The sequence below is a fragment of the Triticum aestivum genome, chromosome 3B, assembly GCF_018294505.1.
Source record: "Triticum aestivum cultivar Chinese Spring chromosome 3B, IWGSC CS RefSeq v2.1, whole genome shotgun sequence".
Classification (NCBI taxonomy): Eukaryota; Viridiplantae; Streptophyta; class Magnoliopsida; order Poales; family Poaceae; genus Triticum; species Triticum aestivum.
Window position 1 is genome coordinate 833,659,263 of NC_057801.1, and position 25,229 is coordinate 833,684,491.

Genomic DNA, 25,229 nt, shown 5'->3' on the forward strand with positions numbered 1-25,229 from the left:
TGATCTTGGACGACTTGTGTCAAACAGGCTATGATCAGCCGCCGCCGCCCTGTCTAGTCTTTGATGGTTGTGCAGTTGAAGATTGGTCAATGAAACCCACAGGAACATCTGCTCCTCACCTCCATGGCTCCATAGGTGTCTCACTCACAGCCTATGAGTGACATACAACTCCTCAAGCTGAGTAAACAGTAAATAATGCTGGAGATGCTTACCTGAAAGCAGAGTGGACACTACAGTTTGCTAGCACTTGCTCTGCTTTCTCAAATAAAACATGAAAAATTGTTACTGCTGACTAAACTGTGCTCTAAGAGTCACTATGGACGCACAAAACGACCAACGCCATTTGCTCTTACAAACAAAAAGGGAGTAGCAGCTCACGCATGCATGCACTTGGTGATACAGTGACTACTGAAACCACACTGAAGGAGATATATAAAAGGTCATCATCTATGATATGAGTTACAGCTAGATAGCATGTTCCCTAGAATCAAATCCAGAGATCGCACATAACATAAACTTCCTGCTGATTGGTCGTAGCTTCCCATGGTGATGGTGCTGCGTCTTGACAGCTCGCTAATCTCTGCGAAAGGCATTTCTCCATGTCCTGGGCTTCAGTAGACTTGGCTCTGTTCACAAATGACGTCACAGCGAATTTGTAAGTTTACACTGGAAAAGCACGAGGAACGAAGAATTTACTTGTTGGGTAGTGTTACTACCGCACTAGTCATGCTGTTACCATTATCTGTGACCACTTGATTAATTATACTCTCTAGTACAGTATAGCAGTAATTACTAAGTGTACACGTGTATGTAACACATGTTTGCTGTTACGCTGAAAAACAAGATAATCAAAACCCTCTTCGTTTAAATTACACACTAGCTGGCTAGAGACTTTGCATCCAGATCGAGTAGTTGTACATCCGGAAGGATTCTGAATTTGTTGCTGAAATGTGACAAGCTAATAAAGAAGGAAACCGACACGTGCGGACATACCTTGATAGCGGGCATCTAGATATTTCTTCTCAATGCTCCTTAGACGTTGCCGCAGGCCTGCAGGGAGCCTATTTATACCAGGACAGCTGTCTAATGTAAGAGACTGGAGAGATGCGTATAATTGCGGCCCATCCGGTAGGGATGACAGGGTTTTGCAATTCCAGATGGAGAGGCACTCCAGTGATGGGAACTCTCCCGTGTGGGATTCCACTGATCTCAACTCGCAGCACTCATAAACTCTAATTTCCTTGAGAGATGGGGGAAGATCGAGGACCCCTGTTAAGCTGTCACACCTTCTTATTTCTATCTCTTCTAAACACGGAAAGAGAAAATGTTCCACCATGCTGGCTACAGCTGATGATGATAACACCTCTGAATGTACAGGTGACCCTTGAAGAATCGACGGTGCTGACTCTCCCTGCTGCTGCAGACTCCTGCTAAATATGGACCTGAGCTTACTGCAATATCGAATTTCCATTCTCCTCAGGGATGCAGGGAGTTTGAAGATCTCTATCATGCTTTCACAACACCATATCATGAGAGACTCGAGACGTGGCAGGGGCTGACTCGAGGGTTCCGATATTGTTGATGGATCGATTGTAGGAGCTTGTGCACATCCAACCAGTTGTTTGCAGTGCCAAATCTCTAGTTTTCTCAAGGATATCAAGCTTTGGAACTCTTTATCTGGCCAGTAGACAAGCGCAGCACAATTGATAATGCTCAACATCTCAAGCTGTTTAAAACATGCACATAGCTCAGTTACACCTGACTTCAAGCCATTTAACTTCATATATGCCAGAGGGAAATCATGATGGTTCCATCTTTCCTTGACCTCCACCATTTGTGCCAAACTAAGATCAGACACTTCCGCCACTGCCGCTGAAGTTGTTTCTGTGTCTTTACGGTTCTGCAGCTTCAGATTGGTCAATGAAGTCATATATCTCGTTAACCACAGGAATATATCTTCCCCACCTCCCTCGAAGTCTAACCCAGTCAGCTTTGGTGCTTTAGCTTTCATTCTCAGATTTGGACAACCTGTAACACACAACTTCTCAAGCTGAGGAAATATTATCTCTTCATCTTGTTCCTCTTCTGTTATTTCACACAAACGTTCCAAACATTCCAGACCTTGTAGTGTAAACACCTTCAGATTTGGAAAAGTGAAGGATGTACCAGAATTGAATAACCATTGAAGTTTCTTACAATTGGAAAGATGGATCTCAACCATGTTTAGCAAGATAACCATCCATGTTGGAAAGGTGGTGCCTCCGTAGGAACCTATCCTTGTAGCCTGCAGCCCATCATGAGGTTTGAGACCCTCGAGCACTCTTGCATCATCCCTACCACCAACTTTCCATTTTAATGACAATTCTTGAAGTTCCTTCTTGTTTTCGAGATTTGCAGATTTTGCATCATCTTCTGTCACATTCTCTAGTTGATGTAGTTGTAGCTCACCACCAAGGTTTAACTGTTGCAACTCTCCAACACCACTGCACCCAGAGCCAGCAAGACCTGCTACAAAACATGTAAGTGTCTGTAGTGCCATGAGTTTTTGGAGGTCAGCGGGCATGTTCGTCATCTCTGGACAATTATGAGTGTAGAGATGACGGAGAGCAGTCATATACTTCATTTGCCTTGGAAGCCGACAAAGTTTATGGCAGCCAGAGACATTCAATGTTTGCAGGTTGTATAGAATGCTTATATCTTCAGGAAGTGCTTCGATATAACTCCTTGAGAGATCAAGGTACCTTAGGTGATGCAGATGCTTTGATTTCAAGGGGAATGACCTGCTCCATGTACGGAGCTGTAATGCCTTCAAAGAGCTGTATTTTGATGGATGCCACAGTGGACGTATCATTTTCCTATCGCATATAAGTGTCTGGATTGCTGGGGATATTTTTGCTAGAGATTCATTCAAAATGATTTCTGGTTCTTCACAAGACAAAAGTAAGTGGCGAGCTGTATCTGGAAGCCACTCAATCTGCCCTGGTACAGAGCTTCACTGCATCGAAAGAGCGTAACGGTTGTGGGTGGGAAAGAGCTTCACTGCATCGAATCGAAGCTTGCTGTAGTGCCCGTTCTTCTTGGCCTCGCGACGGAGCGCCTCGTAGTTGAACTCGTCGAAAACCTCATTCGCCTCATAGGCCACCCTCTTGACCTCCTCGAGCCAAGCCTTGACCCCGGCTCTCTTGGACGCCACCTGCTCAGCGTCGTCGATGACGTCCAGGATGGCCGGCAGCTTGCGCTTGAGGGCAGCTTGCGCTTGAGCACCCTGTGCTGCTCCTGCATGCCTTCCATCACCTTGTACTTGTCCAAGATGTAGCTGGAAGTCTTGTTCTGCACAATGGACAAGAGCGGCCCGACCACCATGGTAGCCACCAGCTCTGCCATCGCGATGCTTGGAGTTGGCAGCTGCACACGCAGAACCACAACTGCAGAAAGACACACAGGGCATAGAAGACAATGGTGGTGTGAGCAAGCTCTGGATGTGCAGGTGCAAATGTTATTGTGGAGAAATGCAAGCAAAATGGGAGATCCACCACAGACTAAGAAAAATACGAGGACGGAGGATCCACCACAAACTAATTTCCTTTTTAACACAGACTAATAAGACCAACAAAGCTAGACGTGCAGGTGCAAATGCTTGTGAGGAGAAGTGAAGCAAATGCAAGTACCTTGGCGCCGAATCTGGATAGGCTGTCGAATCAGAGCTGCAGTTCAGAGCAGAGAATGCAGTTATTCATTGGATCTGAACCTGGAGAGGAGAGACCCGCGTCGCGCCGCCCGGCTCGCCGTGGCCCTTGGCGCTGGACCTGGAGAGGAGGTCGGAGAGAGAAGCCGCCGCGCTCCGATCCGTGCGGCGTCCGCCTCGCGGCTCCGGCAGGCGGCAGCAAAGCTCAGCACGTGGCAGGTAGGGTAGGGAGGGGTTGTGACTGTGAGGAAGGGGGTTGATTGATTGAGAGAGGGTGTGCAGGCTGCAGAGCAACAAATAAGTGAGGAGGAGGAGCTACGGCCGGAGACGGTTGGGAGTTGAGAAGCAACTCTACTGGATGCTCGACCCCGTCCATACTCCATAGGAAGGGGGATTTGATTGTTTGCCACCATTTACTTCGGACTTTGATTATTTGCCACCATTTACTTTATAATTGATTCAGCGACACTCTTTTCTTTTATTTGGGCTTTGAACTTTTACCACTTTTCAACAAAAATCAAGCCTTGAAAAAAATAAAGAACATAAGTGAACAAAATAGAGGACCAATATACCCTTACCTGTTTGACCCAAACTACACAGACGTAAGCCAAAATGGAAGGGGATGAACTCAGTGCTTCCCTACTAGGCCAAATTCACTATTTTGACCCTTTGCACGTCTTTTAGCCACATCTGACCCTGTGCGGATTTTTTTTGGATCTGACCCTTTTCCTACCGCCACCCGAGCTGGCGGTGGAGGGTGCAGGCGGATTGATTTAGCCGGATTGGAGGGCCATATGGCCGAATGCGGCGGGCCATCGCCATCGTCGTCGCCGTCACTGCTGTAGAGAGCCTCCCGCCCGCCGGTGTGGATCAGTTCTCTCGTGGGATTTTTATTTATTTTTGGCACGATAGCTGAGCATTCGGCAGCCGTTGGATCTGAATCGCACGGATAAAACCAGCAAAATGTTCCAGAGTGATCTTAGAGTTGAGGACTAGAGTATGGAAATAAATTAATAAAATATGAATTTCCAAGTCTAATTTGTATGTGGCACATATAGTTGATAAACATCACTTTTTTATCGTTCCAACTCGTTCCCTATGAAAAAAACAAGAGTTGATGTTAAGTGTTCGTCTCAAACATCAAACTATAAAATCAAAACACCCTCTAAAAAAGACGTTTGACAACACTCTAATCTTAATTAGGTGCCTAGAACTAGTGATTACTTCTTCATCAGACAAGGAGGAGTGAGGTAAAGTTGACAAAGTGGGGCAATGCCTCCACACCCCGTATTTTTTTTTTGAAATGACTAAATTATTCTTTTGTAATTGTTTGAATTCATCAATATGGTGGGAAAAGACGAAAACAAAAAAATGTGAAAAAAAAAAACAAAAACCGTGTAAAAAAGAACAAGGTTGTGGCCTCCCGCGTGCCTGGGCAGGCGCCTTTCACGCCTCCCTTCAAGTGAGTCTTTCCTCTGACTTGCCAGAAGGAGTATAACTTTTTTTAAAGATGAAGAGGCTAGGTATAACCATGCCCTCGCAATGGGACGGAACAGAACACAAGCCGGATACGACATGTAAGCCTCTTGTGAGGTGGATTCGTCTTTGGCCCAACCCACAAAGGCTAAGACCTTAAGACCCAAGCAGCAACAGCGTATGCAATGGCGGAGGACGGGACACAACACCTTCCTATTCGATGCTCAAGAAGAGGAAGAAGGTCAACAAGGATTGAGACATCATGAACTGGGAGTGCGAGGCGGCCGAGATATAGCGCCACGTGGTGGCCATCAACGGAAAGTTGCTCTTCCCCATACGTATCCCCAGTTGCCGGTCAGGTGAGTAAGTAGCTAGCTATTGAAAGCATGTGGAGGCAACTTCTTTGGCTGGTCCTTGTGCACCTGGCGATTAAGAACGAAGGTTTTGTGTGTGACCGGCAAATCAAGGAGACTTTGGCCAGGCTGCCGCTGAGTCTGACCCATGTAAAATTCCGTATTGGGCGCTCACTGTGTCCAATTATAGTTGAATCGTACAGGGTTGACTGACTGACCGACAAGGTGGGCCGACCCATTTTGTGGTTTTATACCTACGATCTCCAGTTGGTGTAGACATCACGGAAACAGATTTCTCAGATGAGCTACTTTCCAAATTGAGAGAAGGTACAACTACCTCATCAGGTTCTACTTCCATCGCACTCACTTCTTTCGAGAGAACTCCTTCTCTAGAAAGGTTCCATTCTTGGCAATAAAGATTTTTGCCTTTGGATATGTGGTAGAAGGTGTACCCAATTGATTCATCCCGGTTTTGGAACCTTCAAGAAGGCTCTCAGCTGGTGTTTCTTTATGGGTTTGTTTTGTCGGTGTCTCTTTCAATATTCTTTTTTCTTTTTTTCCTTTTTAGTTTTTTAATTTAGAATTTTGAAATAATGTACAAATTCTTCAAAAACTGTTCAGACTTCAAAATTTGTTCATGTTTTCAAAAAATGCTTCAATTTTTAAAATTTATTCATAATCCCAATTCCCAAACAATATTCCTGTTTTAAAAAATATTTCAGACTTTGAAAATTTGTTCACATATTTAACAAATGTTCGGGTATTTAAAAATTCCAATCCTTTTTCATAATCTGTTCACAAACTTAAAAATGTGTTTTCAATAAATGTTTGCATCTCCAAAAAAAATCAGAGATTAAAATAATGTTTCCATTTTTATGATTTTTTTCACATGTTAAAAATATTCATGTTTTTTGAAAAATATATTATTTTGAAAATTGTTCATGTTTTCAATAAATGCTCGAAATAATCCTAAAATGTTTGAAAGAAAAACCGACCAAAAACCAATTCGCTACAGTGAACAGGCTGCTACAGTGCTCGTCAGCATACAATACTGCTACTAGCTCGCCCCAGCCTCGCCATAGTTCGTGCATGGGCCGAGCCCCTGTGCGCCAGCCTCCTATTTGTGGGAAAGAGCGTCATATAGGAGTGTATTCTACTAACACTTATAAAAAATGTCTGTACCATTTAAAAATATATTCTACTAACACTTAATTTGTTTTGCATGTTTCAAAAATATTCACTGTGTATTTACAAAATGTTCAGTGCGTACTTTAAAAAGTTTAGTGTACAAATGATCAACAAGTATTCGGGTAAATATAAGAAGTGTATGCACTAAAAAGACGACATGTATTTGAAAATGAAAAGTTAGAAAAACCTCTAGCTGAAAAAGGGAGAAAACCCCGATGAAAAGCCGATAGAACAAAACACAAAAAAAAAAAAAGAATGGACCCTTCCTAAAAACGGCCCAAACTGGGCAGAAGGTTTTGCAAAACCAGTCGTTAGAAGCTTCCGAAAGCCGCTTCTTTGACCGGTCCAGTTCAGTGATCCCCGTAGGCGATGCTACCGTGCGTCTTGCAGTAAGCGAGATATAGAAGTCAAATCATTAATTGATTTTTGCAGCTGCTGAAGAAGATATCCCTTCTCCTCATGTTGCAAAATGGTCTGGCCCTTGTCAGTGTTTTTTCTGACAATTTTTATCATTTTTCCTTGTGAACAGGAGGAGAAGAAGTTGTACACCTTTCATCCTTTTACAGTTGTAGCATGCATTTCTTCCATCTATGTCGCTTTCTCTTTCATAGGGAAGTGAGATTTCAGTCAATCAAAGAGGCATAGACATGAGTTGTCCAACTTGGGTAAATTAAAGGAACTACCTATTCCTCAGTTGCCTAAATCTATAATTCGTTTCAGTCGATTTTTCTCTAGTGGATATGTGGATGTGCTTCCCTTTCATACGCAGTGATAAGGGTGAGTTTCTTGCTGGGGTTTCAAAGTGGTACAAGTCCATGCCAATGCTTTGAGTGTGGAAGCCGTCGCTTGCAGGGATAGCATTCTACTGTGCCAACAGTTAAATGTTCACCTGGAGACAGATGACGAGGCCCTGATTGAGCTATCGAAAAGCCGCAAGAAGAATCGTTCTTCAGTTCTACCTGTTCTATTTGAAAATTGAAATCCAAGAGCTCAGTGCTTCCTTCCCCAGTTTCCAGTTCAGCTTCGTAAGGCGCGAGTCGAGTCTAGCCGCACATTTAGCTGCCAAATATGCTTCTAGCTCCTTGCCGCCGGAGTGTGCCTAGTGCTTGTTGCTGGCGTTTCTTAAATATTGTATACAGCACGAACTTGTTGCTGTTGGTCAAGTAATATAAGATATTGCTTCACCAAAAAAAAAAGACATCTGAGTCAGACAGAATAATTGCAAATCACAGATTGATCAGAGTCATGCTGAGCACGAAATACAGTGGCATGCCTAAGTGAAGTGTCGCTTGATTGTAATTGTAGCATCCCATGGTGATACTGTTAGATACTGACACCTCGCTAAATAATCTCTGAAAGGATGATCGAATTATTTGCTGAAATGTTGTGCGACACACTAACACTGAAGGAAAGTGAAGCATGGGCAGGCCGAGCATTCGAGAGATCAGTGTAATCTTGATGGACTTGGAGGCAAAGCCAAAAAAAGGAAAAGGCTTGATGTTGGAGATGCATCTTTTGCCGTTGATGTCCACCACTTGTGTTAAACGGACTATGGTCAGCCACGGCCGCTCTGTCTTGATGCTTCTGCAACTCCTCAACCTATGAATGACATACAACTCCTCAACCTGAAAGCAGAGTGGGCTGCAGTTTGATACCACTTGCTCTGTTTCCTAAAATGTCACATGAAAACTTACTACCTACTAAACTGTGCTCAAAACGATGAATGCCATTTGCTCTTATAAAGGGAGTAGCAGCTCACACATACATGCACTTGGTAATATAGTACTCCCTCCGTCCGAAAATACTTGTCGTCAAAATGAACAAAAAGGGATGTTGTATCTAGAACTAAAATACATCTAGATACATCCCCTTTTATTCATTTTGATGACAAGTATTTCCGGACGGAGGAAGTACAAATGAGCCTTTAATTTCTAGGTGGTCTGTCTTAATTTCAGTCTTTTCAAGCACTCCACCAACCAGGTGGTGGCTGTATGCTTGGGTTGAGGAAGAAGAGAGCCCGAGTGGATAAGATGGGATGGATGGCTCGTGATGGTTTCCTGGAGGGAAAGGATAGAGACGGGCGTGCTGGGCCACAGGGGCACGTGGCAGCTGGGGGAGGAGGTTTGCCTGACGGAGAAATAAGTCGGATGAATTTAAACATTTTCCTTAATTGGGTCCTTCCTTAATTGTAGCACTGATGCCACAAAATGGGCTGGCCCTTCTAAATCCTCATATGTTATTTATAAAAAAGCCTTTTTTAATACAAACTTTGCTTAAAAAAAGTTAAGCTCAAAAAAATAAGAAAAAAAATTGCCATATGTTGAATATTTATTTAATTCTTTTTTCTCTTTTTAATTAAAGGAAGACCATTGTGACTAGCTTTATTACTCAGATATACTCCCTCCGTTCCAAATTAATTGACCTCCATTTTTCTATACACGAATGTATTTAGACACTAAACAAGTATAGATACATTCGTATCTAGATAAATGAAAGTCAAGTAATTTAGAACGGAGGGAGTAATAGTCATATCGTCCATAATTTTCTAGAGAATAAAGTCTGGAAGCTCATCGGCCTAGTTACAAGACGATGTCAACTCAAAGCTAAACTTTACAATATGATGTGCTAAGCCATTTGCCCGACGAGGGCAGTGATGAAACTCTACCTTCCCGATCGCCGTCACCAAGTCGACGCGGTTAGCAAAAGTTGTCGCGGCGTCATTCATCCATGCTCTTTCTCCTGACAAGTTCAATATATATATCCTGACTCCGCCTGGGTGAACACTTCTTCTTTTTAAAATTACAACAATTCATGGTTCTTCTTATTTCTTGCGAGAAAGGGAGATCTCATTCCATCAAATAAGGTATACACATGAGTTGCACAACTTGATAGATCAAAAGGATTCTACCCTACCCTATTTCGGGATGTATGAATCTTCAGAGGCTCCTTAAACTCTCTTTCCAAAAACTTGAACAAGGCTCAAGTATCTAGCTTTAGCCACATCCTTTCCTGATGCTGACCTGAAAGCAGAGTATACACTACAGTTTGGTAGTACTTGCTCTGTTTCCTACTATGAAAGATGGAAATTCACTCCTGACTAAACTGTGCTCAAAGAGTCCCTACGGACGAACAAAATGACCAAACGGCATTTGCTCTTACAGTCCACACATGCAGTTGGTGATACAGTGACTATTGAAAAAAAACTCTAGATATAGACCCTGCTGCTGATTGGTCGTAGCTTCCCATAGTGATGGCGTGAGACATCATGACATCTCACCAATCTAAGCGGATTATATTTCTCCATGTCTTGGGCTTCACAAGACTAGTCTCTGTTCACAAATGATGTCACAGGAAACTCATAAGAAGTAATGCAGCATCAGAGATTACACTAATGCAGTGAAGGAATGAAAAAGAATATAGATGTAAACTCCAATTTTGGTTGTCGTCATGCTGTTTCCATTATCTTTCTTGTGTGCTGCTACCATTATCTAACTACGTACTTTATTAAATATATTCTCTAGTAAGTGTACATGTGTATGTAACGCAGCCCCTCACCAAAAAAAAAAAAAAAAACAGAGAGCCTCCTTGTTTAATTACGACTTATCTACCTGACTAGAGCAATTGAAGTAGTACTATATCTGGAAGGATGTCCCAATTTGTTGCTGAAACGTGACAAACTTATAGACAAAGAAACTGACAAGTGCGCACATACCTTGATAGCGGGCATCTACACTTTTGTACCTTAGGCTGCTTAGACGTGCTGCAGGCATGTTGGGAGCCTCTTTATACCAGGACAGTTTTCAATTGTAAGACACTCAAGAGATGAGTATGATTGCGACCCATCCGGTAGGGATGACAGGGTTTCGCAATTTCCAATCTCGAGGCTCTCCAATGATGGGAACTCTCCCGAGTGAGATTCCGCTGATCTCAACTCGCAGCAGTCATAAACTGTAATTTTCTTGAGGGATGGGGGAAGATGGAGGACCCCTGTTAAGCTGTCACAAGCAGATATGAATATCTCTTCTAAACATGGAAAGGGAAACTGTTCCACCCTTGAAGAATGTACAGGTGACCCTTGAAGAATCGATGATGCTGATTGTCCCTGCTGCAGACTCCTGCTGAACATGGACTTGAGCTTAGTGCAATCATCAACTTCCATTTTCCTCAAGGATGCAGGGAGTTTGAAGACCTCTACCATGCTCTCACAACCACTTATCCGGACAAACTCAAGACGTGGCAGGAGCTGACTTGAGGATGCTGTTGATGGCTCAGCTGCAGGAGCTTGTGCGTACCCAACCAGTTGTTTGCAGTCTGCAATCTCCAGATTCCTCAAGGATACCAAGCTTTGGAACTCTTTCTCTGGCCAATGGACAAGCGCATCACAATCATTGATGTCCAACCATTGAAGCCGCACAAAACATGCACATAGCTCGGTCACACCTAACTTTAAGCCATTTAAGCTCAACTTTGCAAAAGGGAAATCATGATGGTTCCATCTTTCCTTGACCTCCACCATTTGTGCCAAACTAAGATCAGACACTTCCGCCATTGCCACCGAAGTTGTTTCTGTGTCTTTACGATTCTGCAGATTCAAAGTTGTCAATGAAGTCATATATCTAGCTACCCACAGGAATATCTCTTCCTCAACTCCCTCGAAGTCTAACCCAGTCAGCTTTGGTGCTTTAGCTTTCATTGTCAGCTTTGGACAACCTATAACACACAGCTTCTCAAGGCGAGGAAATATTATCTCTTCATCTTGTTCCTTATCTGTTATTTCACACAAACGTTCCAAACATTCCAGATCTTGTAGGGTAAACACCTTCAGATTTGGAAAAGTGAAGGATGTACCACAACTGAATAACCATTGAAGTTTTTTACAACCGGAAAGATGGATCTCAACCATCTTTAGCAAGATAGCCATCCATGTTGGAAAGGTGGTGCCTCCATAGGATTCTATCTTTATAGCCTGCAGCTCATCATGAGGTTTGAGACCCTCGAGCACTCTTGCATCATCCCTACCACCAACGGTCCATTTTAGTGACATTTCTTGAAGTTCCTTCTTGTTTTTGAGATTTGCTGCTTTTGCATCTTCTTCTGTCACATTCTCTAGTTGATGCAGCTGTAGCTCACCACCAAGGTTTAACTGTTGCAACTCTCCAACACCACTGCACTCAGACTCAGAGCCAGTAGGACCTGCTACAAAACATGTAAGTGTTTGTAGTGACATGAGTTTTCGGAGGTCACCAGGCATGCTCCTCATCTTTGGACAACCATGAGTGTAGAGGTGACGAAGGGCATTCATATACTTCGTTTGCCTTGGGAGCCGACAAAGTCTGCGGCAGCCAGAGACGTTTAATGTTTGCAGGTTGTATAGAATGCTTACATCTTCAGGAAGTGCTTCAATACAACTTCCTGAAAGAACAAGATACCTTAGGTGATGCAGATGCTTTGATTTCAAGGGGAATGACCTACTCCATGTACGGAGTTGTAATGCCTTCAAAGAGCTGTATTTTGATAAATGTTGCAACGGATGATCCATATAAACATCACACAGAAGTGTCTGGATAGCCGGAGATCTTCTCGCGAGAGAATCATTCAAAATAATATCTGGATTTTCATAAGGCAAAAGTAAGTGCCGAGCTGTTTCTGGAAGCCACTCAATCCGACTTGGTTCCTTGGGTGTGAGAGCACATTCTTTTTCCATTGTAGATAGTGCAACATCATGCATCAGATCGTGGACTTTACATGTATTTTTGGAATAATTATGCCACCGCCGGCGCTCGTTAAATGAAACTCGGACTTGCTTCACATCCACAAAGAATGACCTTGAGGCCAGCTCACTGAAAATCCGCTTGCCAATGGTTTCAGCACGAACTTCTTTTTGGTCCTCGATAAAGCCATGCGCGATCCATAGTTGGATCAGCTTGTCCACATCAATCTCATAATCCTTGGGAAACACAGCACAAAAAGCAAAACACCGCTTCATCTGCGATGATAATTCATTGTAGCTGAGCTTGAGTGTTGGTAAAATGCCAGAGTCCTCAGTGCAAATGTTGCTTCTGAGTGATATATCCTTCCACTCCTCTTCGCTTGTCTTTGCACGCAACACAGAGCCGAGTGCTGTTGCGGCCAAAGGAGAACCACGACATCTCTTCACAATCTCACCAACCATATTAACAAGCACGACAGGCCTTTCTTCTTCATTCTGCAAACTGAATGCTCTTGTCTCAATAATTTCATGTATGAAGTTATCCTTCAAAGCTGCGAGATTATAGGCTTTAACTGTACCCATTATTTTTGCAACTCCTTCATCACGAGTAGTTGTCAAAACCACACAACCCTTTGCATCATGTATAAGGTGGCGCTTGAGCTTTTCCCACTTATCATACTCTCGGTTCCAGACGTCATCCAATACAAGGAGGTATCTACGCCCGCTTAGTGCTTCTTGGAGCCTATCCAGTGGCCTTTTTTTGGAAGTTGCTTCAGCTGTACTACTGTTGGAAGTTGCTGCGTCAACTGTACTTTTGTTGGGAGTTGCTGCTTCAACAATACTGTTAGCTAGGGAATCCACATCAAAGTTGTCAGAGACACAAACCCAGATCATCAACTCGAAATGCTTCTGAATTTCAGATTCATTGTAAATGAGCTGCGCAAAGGTGGTCTTGCCTAGCCCCCCTACACTAACGATGGGAAGGACCATGAGATTTTTGTTGCTAGCATGACCAAGAAGCACGCCAACAATATCCTTAGTATCTTGGTCTCTCGATCTGCTAATGATTTTCTTTGGATCGAAGATAACATGATCAGTCTGCCTCCACTGCATGGATGCCGGCACTTGTTGCTGATATTTAAATCCAAAGGCATTCATCTCAGCCACCAGGACCTCAATGTCCTGCACAATCCTGCATAGCTTCTTCCCCATCTTGTCGCGGAACGCGTAACGGTTGTGGGTGGGAAAGAGCTTTACTGCATTGAAGCCGAGCTCGCCGTAGTGCCCGTTCTCCTTGGCCTCGCGACGGAGCGCCTCGTAATTGAAATCGTCGAAGACCTCATTCGCGTCGTAGGCCACCCTCTTGACCTCCTCGAGCCAAGCCTTGACCCCGGCTCTCTTGGACGCCACCTGCTCGGCGTCGTCGATGACGTCCAGGATGGCCGGCAGCTTGCGCTTGAGCACCCTGTGCTGCTCCTCCATGCCCTCCATCACATTGTACTTGTCCAGGATGTAGCTGGATACCTTGTCCTGTACAATGGACAGCAGGGGCCCGACCACCATTGTGGCCACCAGCTCCGCCATCAGAATGCTAGGAGCTCCCAGCTGCACCCGCAGAACCAGGACTGCAGAATCACACACAGGGCGGAGAAGATAATGGTGGCGTGAGCAAGCTAGACGTGGAGTTGCAAATGCTACTATGGAGAAATGGAAGCGAAATACGAGTACGTTAGCACACCCCACGCTGAGATCCTTGGCACTGAACCTGGAGAGGAAGGTCAAAGAACACGGGGAATCAGAGCTGCAGTTCAGCCATCTTCTGGATGTTTGTGTGGATCAATTGATTGTGACTGATGAGGCTGAACTGCAAAATATTGCTTGGTGTTAATGAGTGTACTTGAGCTAGAACTTAAGAGGTAAATAACGAGAGAAAACGGAGCATACCTGGTGTTGTTATTTGTCAATGCTGCAAAGACCAATATGAAGACTGTGGCGTTGACGGCAGCCCCGTGAGCGACCAAAACGATGATATAATCCAAGAGAGTGAAGGCAGCCTCGGAGCTGTCAACCTCAACACAAGCGTTCTCCCGAGCAATCAAACTTCAGAGGTCTCTCCCAAGCTGCAAAACTTGAGAGAGATCTCCCGAGCTACCAAACTGTTGAGAGATCTGTCGGCGAACCAGAAAGATAATTTACAATGTACAAACTGTAGTTAGCAAACGGCCAAATGTTCCAAGTTCCAAGTAAGGTCGACCAGAGCATGTGAGAGATCCAGCACAGAGACTAAAATAAAAAACCAGGACGAAATAAGAGATCCAGCACAGACTAAAATAAAAAATCAGGACGAAATAAGAGATCCAGCACAGACTAAAATAATTTACCACAGACAAAGACCAATAAAGCTAAACTTGCAGGTGCAAATGCTTGTGAGGAGAAGTGAAGCAAATGCAAGTACCTTAGTGCACCCCATAGTGAGATCCTTGGCGCTGAATCTGGACAGGCTGTCAAGTCAGAGCTGCAGTTAAGAACAGAGAATGGAATTATTCAGAGCTGCAGTTGAGCTATGCTTGTGTGGGTCAATTGGCTGTGACGGATGGAGGTTGTACTGCAAACTAACTGGTTGTTAGTAGATGCACTTGAGCTAAATCAAAAGAAGTAAATAACAAGAGAGAAAAGAGAGGAAACCATGGTGACCAAGATGAAGGTGTGGCGGTGACCTCATGAAGGACCGAAACAGCGATGAAATCCAAGACAGTAAACGCAAGCACGGAGCCCTCAACCAAATTTGATAGATCTGCCACACCAGGTGTGGTAATTACTGCAAAACCAGAAACATAATTTAGAATTTACAAACAATGGTTATTAAATGACCAAGTCTTCTTGAGCCTTCGTTCAAACACAAAATGGCCAAGTGTTCTGACTAAGATGGATCAGAGCATGTGAGTGAGAGATCCACACCAGAGCAGGCTAAGAAAGGCAAGAAGCAAATTACCAGGACGAAGGGTTGCAACCAAGCTCGACTTGTTCTACCTCATAATTGACAGCGCAGTGCAGTGCAGAACTCACAGGACAGGACAGGCAGAAACACAACTGCAGAAGCACAAGAGTGGCGGAGGAGAAAATGGTGGCGTGAGCAAGTTAGATGTGCAGTGCAGGTGCATATAAGAAGAAGTGGAAGCAAATGCGAGTACCTCAGCACACCCACGGTGAGATGAGATCCTTGTCGCTGAATCTGGAGAGGGTGCCGGAGAACACGGGGAGCCAGACTTCAGAGTGGAGTACGGCTGGGAATTATTCAGAGCTACAGTTGAGAGTGGAGAAAAAAAATGGGGTGTGAGCAAGATTGCAGATGCATGCTTCTGAGGAGAAACGGAAGCGAAATGGGGTGCATTGCAGCTGAACCTGTAGAGGAGAAGGTCGGAGAGACCCGCGTCGCGCCGGCGCCGCGTTATGGTTCACGCGCCGCCTGAGCAGCTCGCGCCGTAGCCCTTGGAGCTGAACCTGGAGAGGAGGAGGTGGTCAGAGAGGCTCACGCCGTGCCTGGAGAAGCCGCGGCGCTCCGATCCGTCCGGCGGCAGCAGAGCACAGCACGTGGTAGGGAGGGATTGAATAATTGATTGAGGAGTAGGGAGGGAAAATATCCTGTGGAGCTTAGGCTCATGGACACCCCCTTATCTAGCCATCTATTTCTACATCGCGATTCGTGCAAATACATTTCTCTTTTTTGTTTCTCCCATATAGTTTAACATATGAACTTCAAACCTTTTCAGCATAAGAGAACATTCTTACTAGAATGTGGAAAAAAACTTTCAGATTTTTTCGCGCATCATAAATACTAAAAATAAGATTTTTTAATTAAAAAAATCTCATTTTCTATATTTTTCTTTGACAAAAAAATCTGAAAGTTTTATCCCACATTGTTCTAAGAATGTTTTGTTGTTCTGGAAAGTTGCAAGTCCATTTGTTGTTTTGTTTTGAAGAAACAAAAAAGAGAAAGTTTCCATGTAGTAAGTTAGTTGTGTAGCACGAATCTCAAAGCTACAATAGATGGTGAGGATAGAAGGTGTCTAGGAGCCTGTGCTCTAAAAATCCGCGTCCGGGTAGGGAGGGTGTGCCGGCTGCAGAGCAACAATAAGTGAGGAGGAGTCCGTACCGGGACGGTTGGGAGTTGAGAAGTAACTCAACTGGGCCTGGAGGCAACCAGAGGTAGTGGAGTAGTTGTTCCTCCTTCATTTATTAGAGCATCTACAGCTGGACTTGCCAAATCTGACATCTCCGCGGACGTGTCGTCCGGGTGTGTCCACAGACACACATCAAAAAATACAATCCACTCAAATCCATACAAACTCATGCAACTACGTCGACGCACACGCATCATCGGGCTACTCCATCACACTGCACTAAACATGCCATCGGACTATCAAAATTTGGCATGTTTGGCTATGGTGGAGTTCATCCACGGCTGCCTTTGCCCTTCCCGGCGCCCTTGCCGTCCTTCTCGCGAAAGTACCGGTCGAAGACACAGTACGGATCGAGTCGGAGCTGTCCTTGTCGTCGTTGTCCTCCTTCTCCTTCAGTGCCAGTTCGGCCGTGGCACGGACCGCCCAATTCTGCTCTCGGGCGAGGACGCATGTGTTCCTCCGCTGCAGTTTCTTCAAAATGCGGGCGTGGGTGGCTTCCTCCTCTGTGGCTGCATCAGCCTCCTCCGTCGTCGCCATTTCCGCCGCGTTACGGGCTTCGGCGCCCCTTATCCTCCCCCTTCCCACGGCGGGCCCAAGCGCCCGGTGAGCCGACACTATGGCGTCGTGACGGACGGATCCGTCCGTCGGCCGGGTGCTGTCCTCCCGGGAGCGGCGAAGTGCAATGCGGACTGCCATTGGCTCCTCCAACCCGCACGGGATGACACCCCAATCGACGGATACAGATTGGTCGGGGTCCGATCCACTGCCTGCCATGGCGGAGAAGGACGGAAACCGCTGGAGGTGAGCTCGGATGGTGGAGGGGAGTGGAGTGAAGTGGCTAGGGTTTGCTCCGGCAAGAGGATGGGGACGAATATAAGTGGGGTCTGGTGGGCCAGCATCGGCCGGGTCCGAATATGGGGGGTGCCGGTCAGACCGGGCGTTTGAGGCCCCTTTGAGGCGTCCGTCTGGGTCGAAAAAACATGACTGGTCAGTGGCCGGGCAGCCCGCTTGGGCGTATGAGGCGGGTTTGAGAGGTCCGGCTGTAGTTGCTCTTAGGCCCTCTTCCTCTCATACTTTGGCCCAAACTTTAACCATCTACATGACTAACAAAATACTCCCTCCGTTCCGAAATAATTGTCGTTGGGAGTTCCTCTCCGACCAGGTGAAAACGCACAAAAGTACAGAAATACCCCTCGTTTGAAAACAGATCGTCTTCCTCCTCCATCCGCGAGGCAGCACCCCTCCAGTCCAGGACTCCTCCATCCTCCGTCGGGCTCCTCCAGGCCAGCGCCCCTCCGTCGGGCTCTTCCAGGCCAGCGCTCCTCTTTGCCCCTCCTCCAGGCTCCTCCAGGCCAGCGCTCCTCTTTGCCCCTCCGCCAGGCCCCTCGTCGCCTCTGCTTCTCCGCCGGGCTCCTCCAGGCCAGCGCTCACCTCCTGCCCCGCCTGACCCTGGCCAGCGCTCAACTCCTCCTCCGCCCCCACCTCCTCCACGGCTACGGCCAGGCCACCAGCGGCTCCATTCCAGTGAACTCCCCTGCTCTCTGCTCATCTTTGTGGTAGGCATCCTGCAAAATTGTTCATGTTACTTTTCAATCAAGAAATCAGGAATACTAGCAATATATCGATATCAAGATCATGATCTGCTAGTTTTGGAAACGTTCACTCAGGAAATCAGTCAATGAGGATATCAAAATGTTTTGGTAATGGAGTAGTGTGCACATGTACATTGTCGCTAGGTGTGGGTACAAAATTACGGTATCTTGAGCATCCCCACCAACAGAATTACAGTTGAGAAAATTCAGCCAGGGCACAATTTCAAAACAGTAAGACCAGTCACAAAACAGAAAGTCTTGGTTTGAAAATGGTAGGTAGGTCACCTTACCAGCTTCTCTTTCTTTCATTCATTTCCATCACCATCACCTTGGCTCAAGTTCGCTTTCTTTCACACTATCAAAGGAATTCAGTTAGGAGTAACACTAAGTGAATCAAATTTGCAGATGATGTACTGAAAAGGGTGTTGTTTCTTGACAAGAAAAGGCAGAATTGATGTACTGAAAAGGGTGTTGTTTCTGAAACAATTGTCATATTATGAGTTCACCTAAGGAAATTAAGCTGGTTTCTGAAAGTTCAAATAAGGTGCACAAACCCTTAAGGTTCAAATAAGATGACCATGACAGTAAAAGTAATATTGACATGGAGTAAACATTAGCACTAATTGAAATGAGTAAACACTAGCAATATTAACAGAATTAAACACTAGCAATATTAATAGGAGTAAACAGAAATATTAGTACAAGTGCCATACTACTGCAAGTGCTAAATCTGATTTGGTCTTTTTGCAAGCTTTTACTCCTACACTACTCCTAATTAAATGAAGAAGATCTTGAACTAATGTAAGAGAAGAGAAAAAGGAGTGAGAAGCAAGAATTTAGTTAATTTTAATTAACTGGAAAAGGATTTAGTTGATTTTTACTCCTACACTAAATCTGGAATACTCCTACAGATCAGTAACCATGAACTTTCTCAATAACAGTACAGAAGGGCACAATATTGGGAAGTTTGTTAGTCTGGCATGGTAGCAACAGTAAAATATATACAAGCAGGCACTCCCTTCTCTATATATGAATTCAACTAAGAGATCCGCTGATCTAACGCGCACAAATTCTTCATTAACCTAGGAAACTAATTATGGCTGGTAATGCTTCATTAACCTAGGAAACAAATTCTTGCTTTGACAGTAAACAGACAACAATTGACCATAACAATATTGTCACTGTTGCTTTGACAATAAGCAGACTGAATTTATATGTACTTCTTCTTCTTCTTCTTCTTCTTGTACTTCTACTTCTACTTCTACTTCTACTTCATCTTACATATTCATATCTTCAGGAGAAAATGGATCTCCCAGATCTCAACTTCACTCCACCTGTAGAAGATGTGGATGAAATGGACGAAGATGCAGGAGAGCGAATGGAAGGAGATGAAATTGTTCAAGATCCAGGAGAGCGAATGGAAGGAGATGAAATTGTTCAAGATCCAGGTACAGTTACCGTTGATCATTCCATCATTTCATCATTTGATCATTCCATCACTTCATCACTTGATCATTTCATTTAATCATTTCTCTGTTGTATGTCTTGGTGCAGGTGTTGGGCAAGTTGCTAGGAAATATAAAACCCTCAATGACCAGCAAAAATTTGCTGCTTATGTAGCAATGCATACACTGTGTATGAGTAGAGGAGGCACTTTTTTGGGAACTGACAAGCAAGACATTGCAAATTTTTTCGGAGTGGGTGTTTGGAGTATACAAAGAATTTGGAGAAAAGCAATGAGGCAAATTAGCGAAGGTAAAGAGGTGGATGTTTCTAATCAAAAAAAAGGAAATTCTGGAAGAAAGCCTAAGGACATTAATCTAGAAAAAATCCTAACGATCCCATTAAACAAAAGGTCTACCATTAGGTCACTTGCTTGGCAACTGGGGTGTAGCCCTACCACACTTCATAGAAAGTTCATGTTAAACTTGATAAGGAGGCATACAAACTGCGTGAAGCCAGCTCTAAAGGACCAGAATAAGAAGGATAGGATGAAATTTTGTTTGTCGATGCTTGATGAGGCAACAACAGCAACACCAAGGCCTAAGTTCAAGACTATGCATAATGTTGTCCATATTGACGAGAAGTGGTTCAACATGACCAAGAAGAATAGAACCTATTATCTGCTGGACGGGGAGGAAGAGCCTACAAGGCCTATACATGGCAACTGTATTGGAAAGGTGATGTTCTTGACGGCCGTTGCTAGGCCGAGGTGGGACAGTGAAGGAAACGTGACCTTCTCTGGGAAAATCGGTATCTGGCCATTCGTGAAAGAAGTTCCTGCTCAAAGGAGAAGCGACAACAGGCCCAGAGGTACAATAGAGACAAAATCAATAAAGGTCGACAGAAAAGTGATGAGGGAGTTCCTGATAGAGAAGGTCTTGCCAGCAATACAAGCTGTTTGGCCTGAAGGCGATGCTGGACAAACCATCTACATTCAGCAGGATAATGCTAAGCCCCATATCTTGCCAGATGATCAGGAATTTCTAGAAGCTGTCGCAAAAACTGGACTTGACATCAGAATAATACAACAGCCTCCCAACAGTCCTGATTTGAATGTGCTTGACCTTGGGTTTTTCAACTCGCTCCAATCCCTGACAGATTGTCTGAGTCCTAAAACACTACAAGACCTTATTAAGGGTGTTTTGGAGGAATTTGAAGGCTATGATGTTTACAAGCTCAACAGAATTTTCCTAACTCTGCAGACGTGCATGATTGAGATCCTAAACCATGCAGGGGGCAATGGGTATAAAATACCCCATGTAAACAAGGAAAGGCTTGAGGGGATTGGGCAACTACCTCCAAGATTATCATGCCCTCTAGAGGTTTACGCAAATGCATTATACAACTTAGAGCTAATGGAGAGGGTTCAGTAATGGAATATGAGCTTGTGATGACGCTTGCGGTGAGGTTGTGATGCTAGTGATGATGCTTGTGATGCTTGCAATGAGGCTCTGATGCTAGTGATGAGGCTGTGATGCTAGTGATGATGCTTGTGATGCTTGCGATGAGGCTCTGATGCTAGTGATGAGGTTGTGATGCCAGTGATGATGCTTGTGATGCTAGTGATGAGGTTGTGATGCTAGTGATGATGCTTGTGATGCTAGTGATGCTTGTCATGTCTGTAATAATCCATATTTGAGTATGTTGGAGTACGTTGTTTTTGTGGAGTATGTTGGAGTATGTCTAACTCCACTTGTATGTGTAACTCCACTTGTATGTCTCCACTTGTATTTTTACTCCATGTATTTTTTTACTCCATACTCCATTTGTATGTGTATATTTCTACTACTCCATTTGTATGATCATTCGCTGATAGGAGAGTAGTAGGAGAGGAGAGGAGTGAATTCGAGAAGAGTATGTGAGAGGAATATGAGAGGAAAGGAGTGGAATAGAAGAGGAGAGGAGTGGGCTGGAATAGGAGAGGAGAGGAAAAAAATTAATTTAACTTTAACACAAGATAAGAGAAGAGAGGAGAGAAGAGAGGAGAGATAAGAAGAGAGAAGAAGAGAGAAGATACTTTTCTTTAATTAATGCCAAGCTACTCTTTAACATCATTCTTTGGTCAAGTTACTCACAAGCTTCCATACTGCCAAGTTTGCTTATTGGCATTCTTTTAATTTTAGTCCTGCTCCTACTAATCCTACTCCTAATCCTAATTTTAAAAAACCTGCATTAAAAGGAGTATTTTGGCACTGGATGAAAAGGAGTATTAACAACTCCAAGCTGAATACACAAATCTCTACAGCAAGCTACTCCAAGCAGTACTAAACCAACTAAGGTCACTTAAAGCAGTACTACACCAAAATACAAATACTGATGTCACTAATCTTTCCAAGCAGTACTACACTTACAGTAATCTCTGATAGGAGAGTAGTAGGAGAGGAGAGGAGTACTTGCAAGTCTACACTAAACACTACACTACTCCAAGAACTACTCATACTGTTGCTGCACTTGCTGAAAAGAGAAGAGAAGTCAAGAGAAGGAGGGTACTCCTGCTACAATTCATTTAATTTTAGTTAACTCAAGTTCATTTACTGAAAAAATCATTTAGTTTTAATTAAAAAACAAGTTTCAGTTAATTAAAAAATCATTTAGTTTCATTTTAATTAATTAAAGAAAATGACTTGTTGAGAGGAAAGGAGTGGAATAGAAGAGAGAGGAGTGGAGTGGAATAGGAGAGGAGAGGAAAAAGTTTATTTTAATGCTGAAGTTTGGAAGTAAGGTCTGGAGTTTTTGATACTCAGGAAGGCTTGTGTTAAAATCAGAGGACTAGACTAAACAAAATGAAATACGCAAGGCCGCAGCAAGAACGCAGCTCACTTCAACTAAACTAAACTGAACTTATTTAGCTACTGAAGAAATGAGCAGCGACTGAAGCAACTAAACTGCAGTTATAAGGAGGAGTAGCAAGCAGTGACTGAAACTGCAGATACGTCGAGGTTAACATTGACAACTACTGCAACTTTTCCTTATTACTCCAGCAAAACTACTGGAAAACTAACTGAATCTTTTCACTTGAATCAACTACTGCAACGAAATTCAGTGAATTAAGTATGCAGAGATACAACTACTACCATCAGAGAGAAACTACAGAATTAAGTATGCAGAGACAAGAGTACTGCAACCAAACTGAATATACTCCAACCAAACTGAGACAAGAGTACATCAGAGATACAGAGAGATACAAGTACTGCAACCAAACTGAATTAAGTACGGAGTATGCAGAGATACAGGAGTACAACTAACTGCAGCCTTGTCGTCGCGGAGGTTCTGGCCGTGGAGGCCGCGCATGAGGGAGGCCAGCTGCTCGTCCTCCTCCATCTGCTTCCGCACCCGCTTGATCTCCTTGGACACGTCCCCGAACCTCTGCATAGCATATCCATGTCCACCCAGAGCAGAAAGCGCAGCGCGTGTCATGTCAGTCAGTCAGCGCGTGTCATCGTCAGAGGTACTGTAATTAATCAAGAAGCCGGAGCGGAGGGGGCTTACGGTGGACTGGATGGTGTTGGCCCTGGTCCTGCCGGTGCGTGGGGCCGGCGGCGAGGGAGGGGGCCTGGGCTCGGTGGCGACGGCGAGCACGCGGCGGAGGCGGCGCTGGTGTTGGTGCGTGGAGTGGCGCGGGAGCGGGGAGACGAGCCCGGCCACGACGCGGCCCCGGCCGAACCCCCCTCACTGCAGCAGGTGCAGCGCGGACGCCGACGCCGCCGTTGCAGGCGAGCAGCACCAGCTTCGCGTACGCGGCGTCGGCGGCCATCCCCTTTGCCCTTCTTCTTCCTGGCAGCAACGACCAACTGTGTCAAGTGCGTCCGTCGCCCAGAAGCTCACCTCTGCACCGCATCCACCGTCTCTGTCGCCAGATCCAGAGCAGGTGCACGCAGATCAAGCGGTGGCGCACGCGGATCCAGCGCCTCCGTCGCCCAGAAGCTCGCCGCCGGTGCAAAAATCCAAGCTTTGACCTCGGATGTGGGATGTGAGTGTTGTGGGGTGCGAGTGGAGGCGGGAGAAAGATGGCGGCGACGGGGAGAGATGGTGGCCGGCGAGGTGGGCGAGGTGGGCGAGGTGGTTGCCGGCGAGGTGGGCGAGGTGGGCGAGGTGGTTGCCGGCGAGGTTGGCGAGAAGAGAGGCGACGGGGAGAAGAGAAAGCAATGAGTGAGGAGCGAGTGAGTGCCGACGTGAGCGTAAAAGTGGAAAGCGCAAAAAAATCGTAGCATGCCGAAACTTGTACTAGTTTTCTCCACCGACAATTATTTCGGAACAGAGGGAGTAATCAAAAGCAGCAGCTTTAACAAAAACTATTACTTAAAATATACCCTAGCCTTCTACGAGTAAACAAAATGCGTAGAAATTACCTTGATTCCAGTATTTGTGGCATCTCTCGTTGCCTGAAGCAACGGATTAAACATGGGATTAAATGCGACAGTAAATGCAGAATCAAACTATGTGCCCTGGGAATAATTACACACTATTGTGTTAATCTTTGAAATTATAAATATCATGAATTCATACTTGCAAGGACAAAAGAGAACAAAGTATACACCGAAAATCATTGAAGAAAGGACTGAACAAAGTAATAAAATAGACATACCATCTATATGTGTCCCAAAATCCAGCTTCATCACGTCATCATATTGTAGTACAGTTTTATCACCAGAATTTGGAGTCCAGTGAGCTGCAGCCCTAAGCACCAAAAAGAGTCGTCAATGTAAGAAGGAGAAGCAGTACTATAGAAGCATCTAGAGGAAAACCATATCAATTTAAGGAGCATCCTGTTGGAAAGGCAATACCCGCTTGTAGTCCGTTCTCCTTGATAAGTTTCCGAACCAAGTTTTCCAAAGTTTCGCATAGTTCAACCATTAGCATTCCAGGCTTCACCATGCTCCTCATGTATTTACGCACCTTGTAAACAAATATTACACACCGTAGAGTTGTAATCAATAACACAAAGAAAATGACGCATCCAAAACCCGACAATGCTAGAACATTCTAAACCTGTCGATGAACTTCTGCGGCCCGACGAATAGAATTATACATTGGTTTTTGTAGTTGTTCCAGTTCTCTCTTTTCTTCACTAGTTGTTCTATATAAATTACTGAAAAGAAATAACATCATTTATTTACAAAGTGAAGATAATATCATTTTGCAGAGTGCTTCTTTAACCATAAATGAAACAAAACATTATTTTGCATCATTTTTCAAAAGTTAAGATCATGCATGCAATTTTTAGTTTGGCTTGTTTTATGAAGTTAAAAAACACCGTACTCCTATCATCCAATACTTCATTGCCGCAGAAACTGAAATAGACTAAAACTTACTCATCCTTGTATTGCTGGATTTCACCCTCAGGAAAATCTCCTGAAGGGAAAAGCTCATCAACAGGGACTAACGGAGGATCTGTCTGCTAAAGAGGGTTCTTCTTCTTTCTACATAAAACGCATGATATGCTCTTAAAATGGAGCAAACCAAACAAGAACATTAATTAATTGAATGATAGAACTCACTTGGCCTTGCTTTTCTTGCATTTCTTCTTTGCAGCTGAAGCTA

General features: G+C 44.5%; 2 protein-coding genes, 1 long non-coding RNA gene and 1 pseudogene across 4 annotated transcripts; all 4 read right to left on the reverse strand.

Moving 5' to 3' along the window:
- Nucleotides 1-226: 226 nt before the first annotated feature.
- LOC123072770 (uncharacterized) lies at nt 227-3,425 on the reverse strand (annotated as a pseudogene).
- A 6,212-nt stretch (nt 3,426-9,637) lies between these two features.
- LOC123072768 (putative disease resistance protein RGA4) lies at nt 9,638-14,029 on the reverse strand. Its single transcript, XM_044496407.1, has 2 exons — nt 10,415-14,029; nt 9,638-10,031 (listed from the first exon to the last, which is right to left on the reverse strand). Exon 1 carries the CDS (start codon nt 13,994-13,996, stop codon nt 10,454-10,456), a length of 3,543 nt encoding a protein of 1,180 aa, XP_044352342.1. The 5' UTR covers nt 13,997-14,029; the 3' UTR covers nt 9,638-10,031; nt 10,415-10,453.
- Nucleotides 14,030-14,148: 119 nt separating this feature from the next.
- On the reverse strand, nt 14,149-15,219 carry LOC123072771 (uncharacterized). The gene is made up of 3 exons (XR_006435387.1): nt 14,868-15,219; nt 14,357-14,580; nt 14,149-14,276 (listed from the first exon to the last, which is right to left on the reverse strand). It is a non-coding gene; the product is annotated as an uncharacterized lncRNA (long non-coding RNA).
- A 2,756-nt stretch (nt 15,220-17,975) lies between these two features.
- LOC123072769 (cyclin-dependent kinase inhibitor 1C-like) lies at nt 17,976-23,787 on the reverse strand. Of its 2 annotated transcripts, none has more exons than XM_044496409.1 (4): nt 23,178-23,787; nt 22,935-23,054; nt 18,471-18,540; nt 17,976-18,158 (listed from the first exon to the last, which is right to left on the reverse strand). In XM_044496409.1, the coding sequence occupies exons 1-3, from the start codon at nt 23,440-23,442 to the stop codon at nt 18,536-18,538; spliced, it is 390 nt and encodes a 129-aa protein (XP_044352344.1). In that variant the 5' UTR covers nt 23,443-23,787; the 3' UTR covers nt 17,976-18,158; nt 18,471-18,535. The 2 variants fall into 2 exon arrangements, with proteins under 2 accessions (XP_044352344.1, XP_044352343.1); XM_044496408.1 differs by having other exon boundaries at nt 17,979-18,158; nt 18,476-18,540; nt 23,178-23,785.
- Between the last annotated feature and the right edge of the window lie 1,442 nt (nt 23,788-25,229).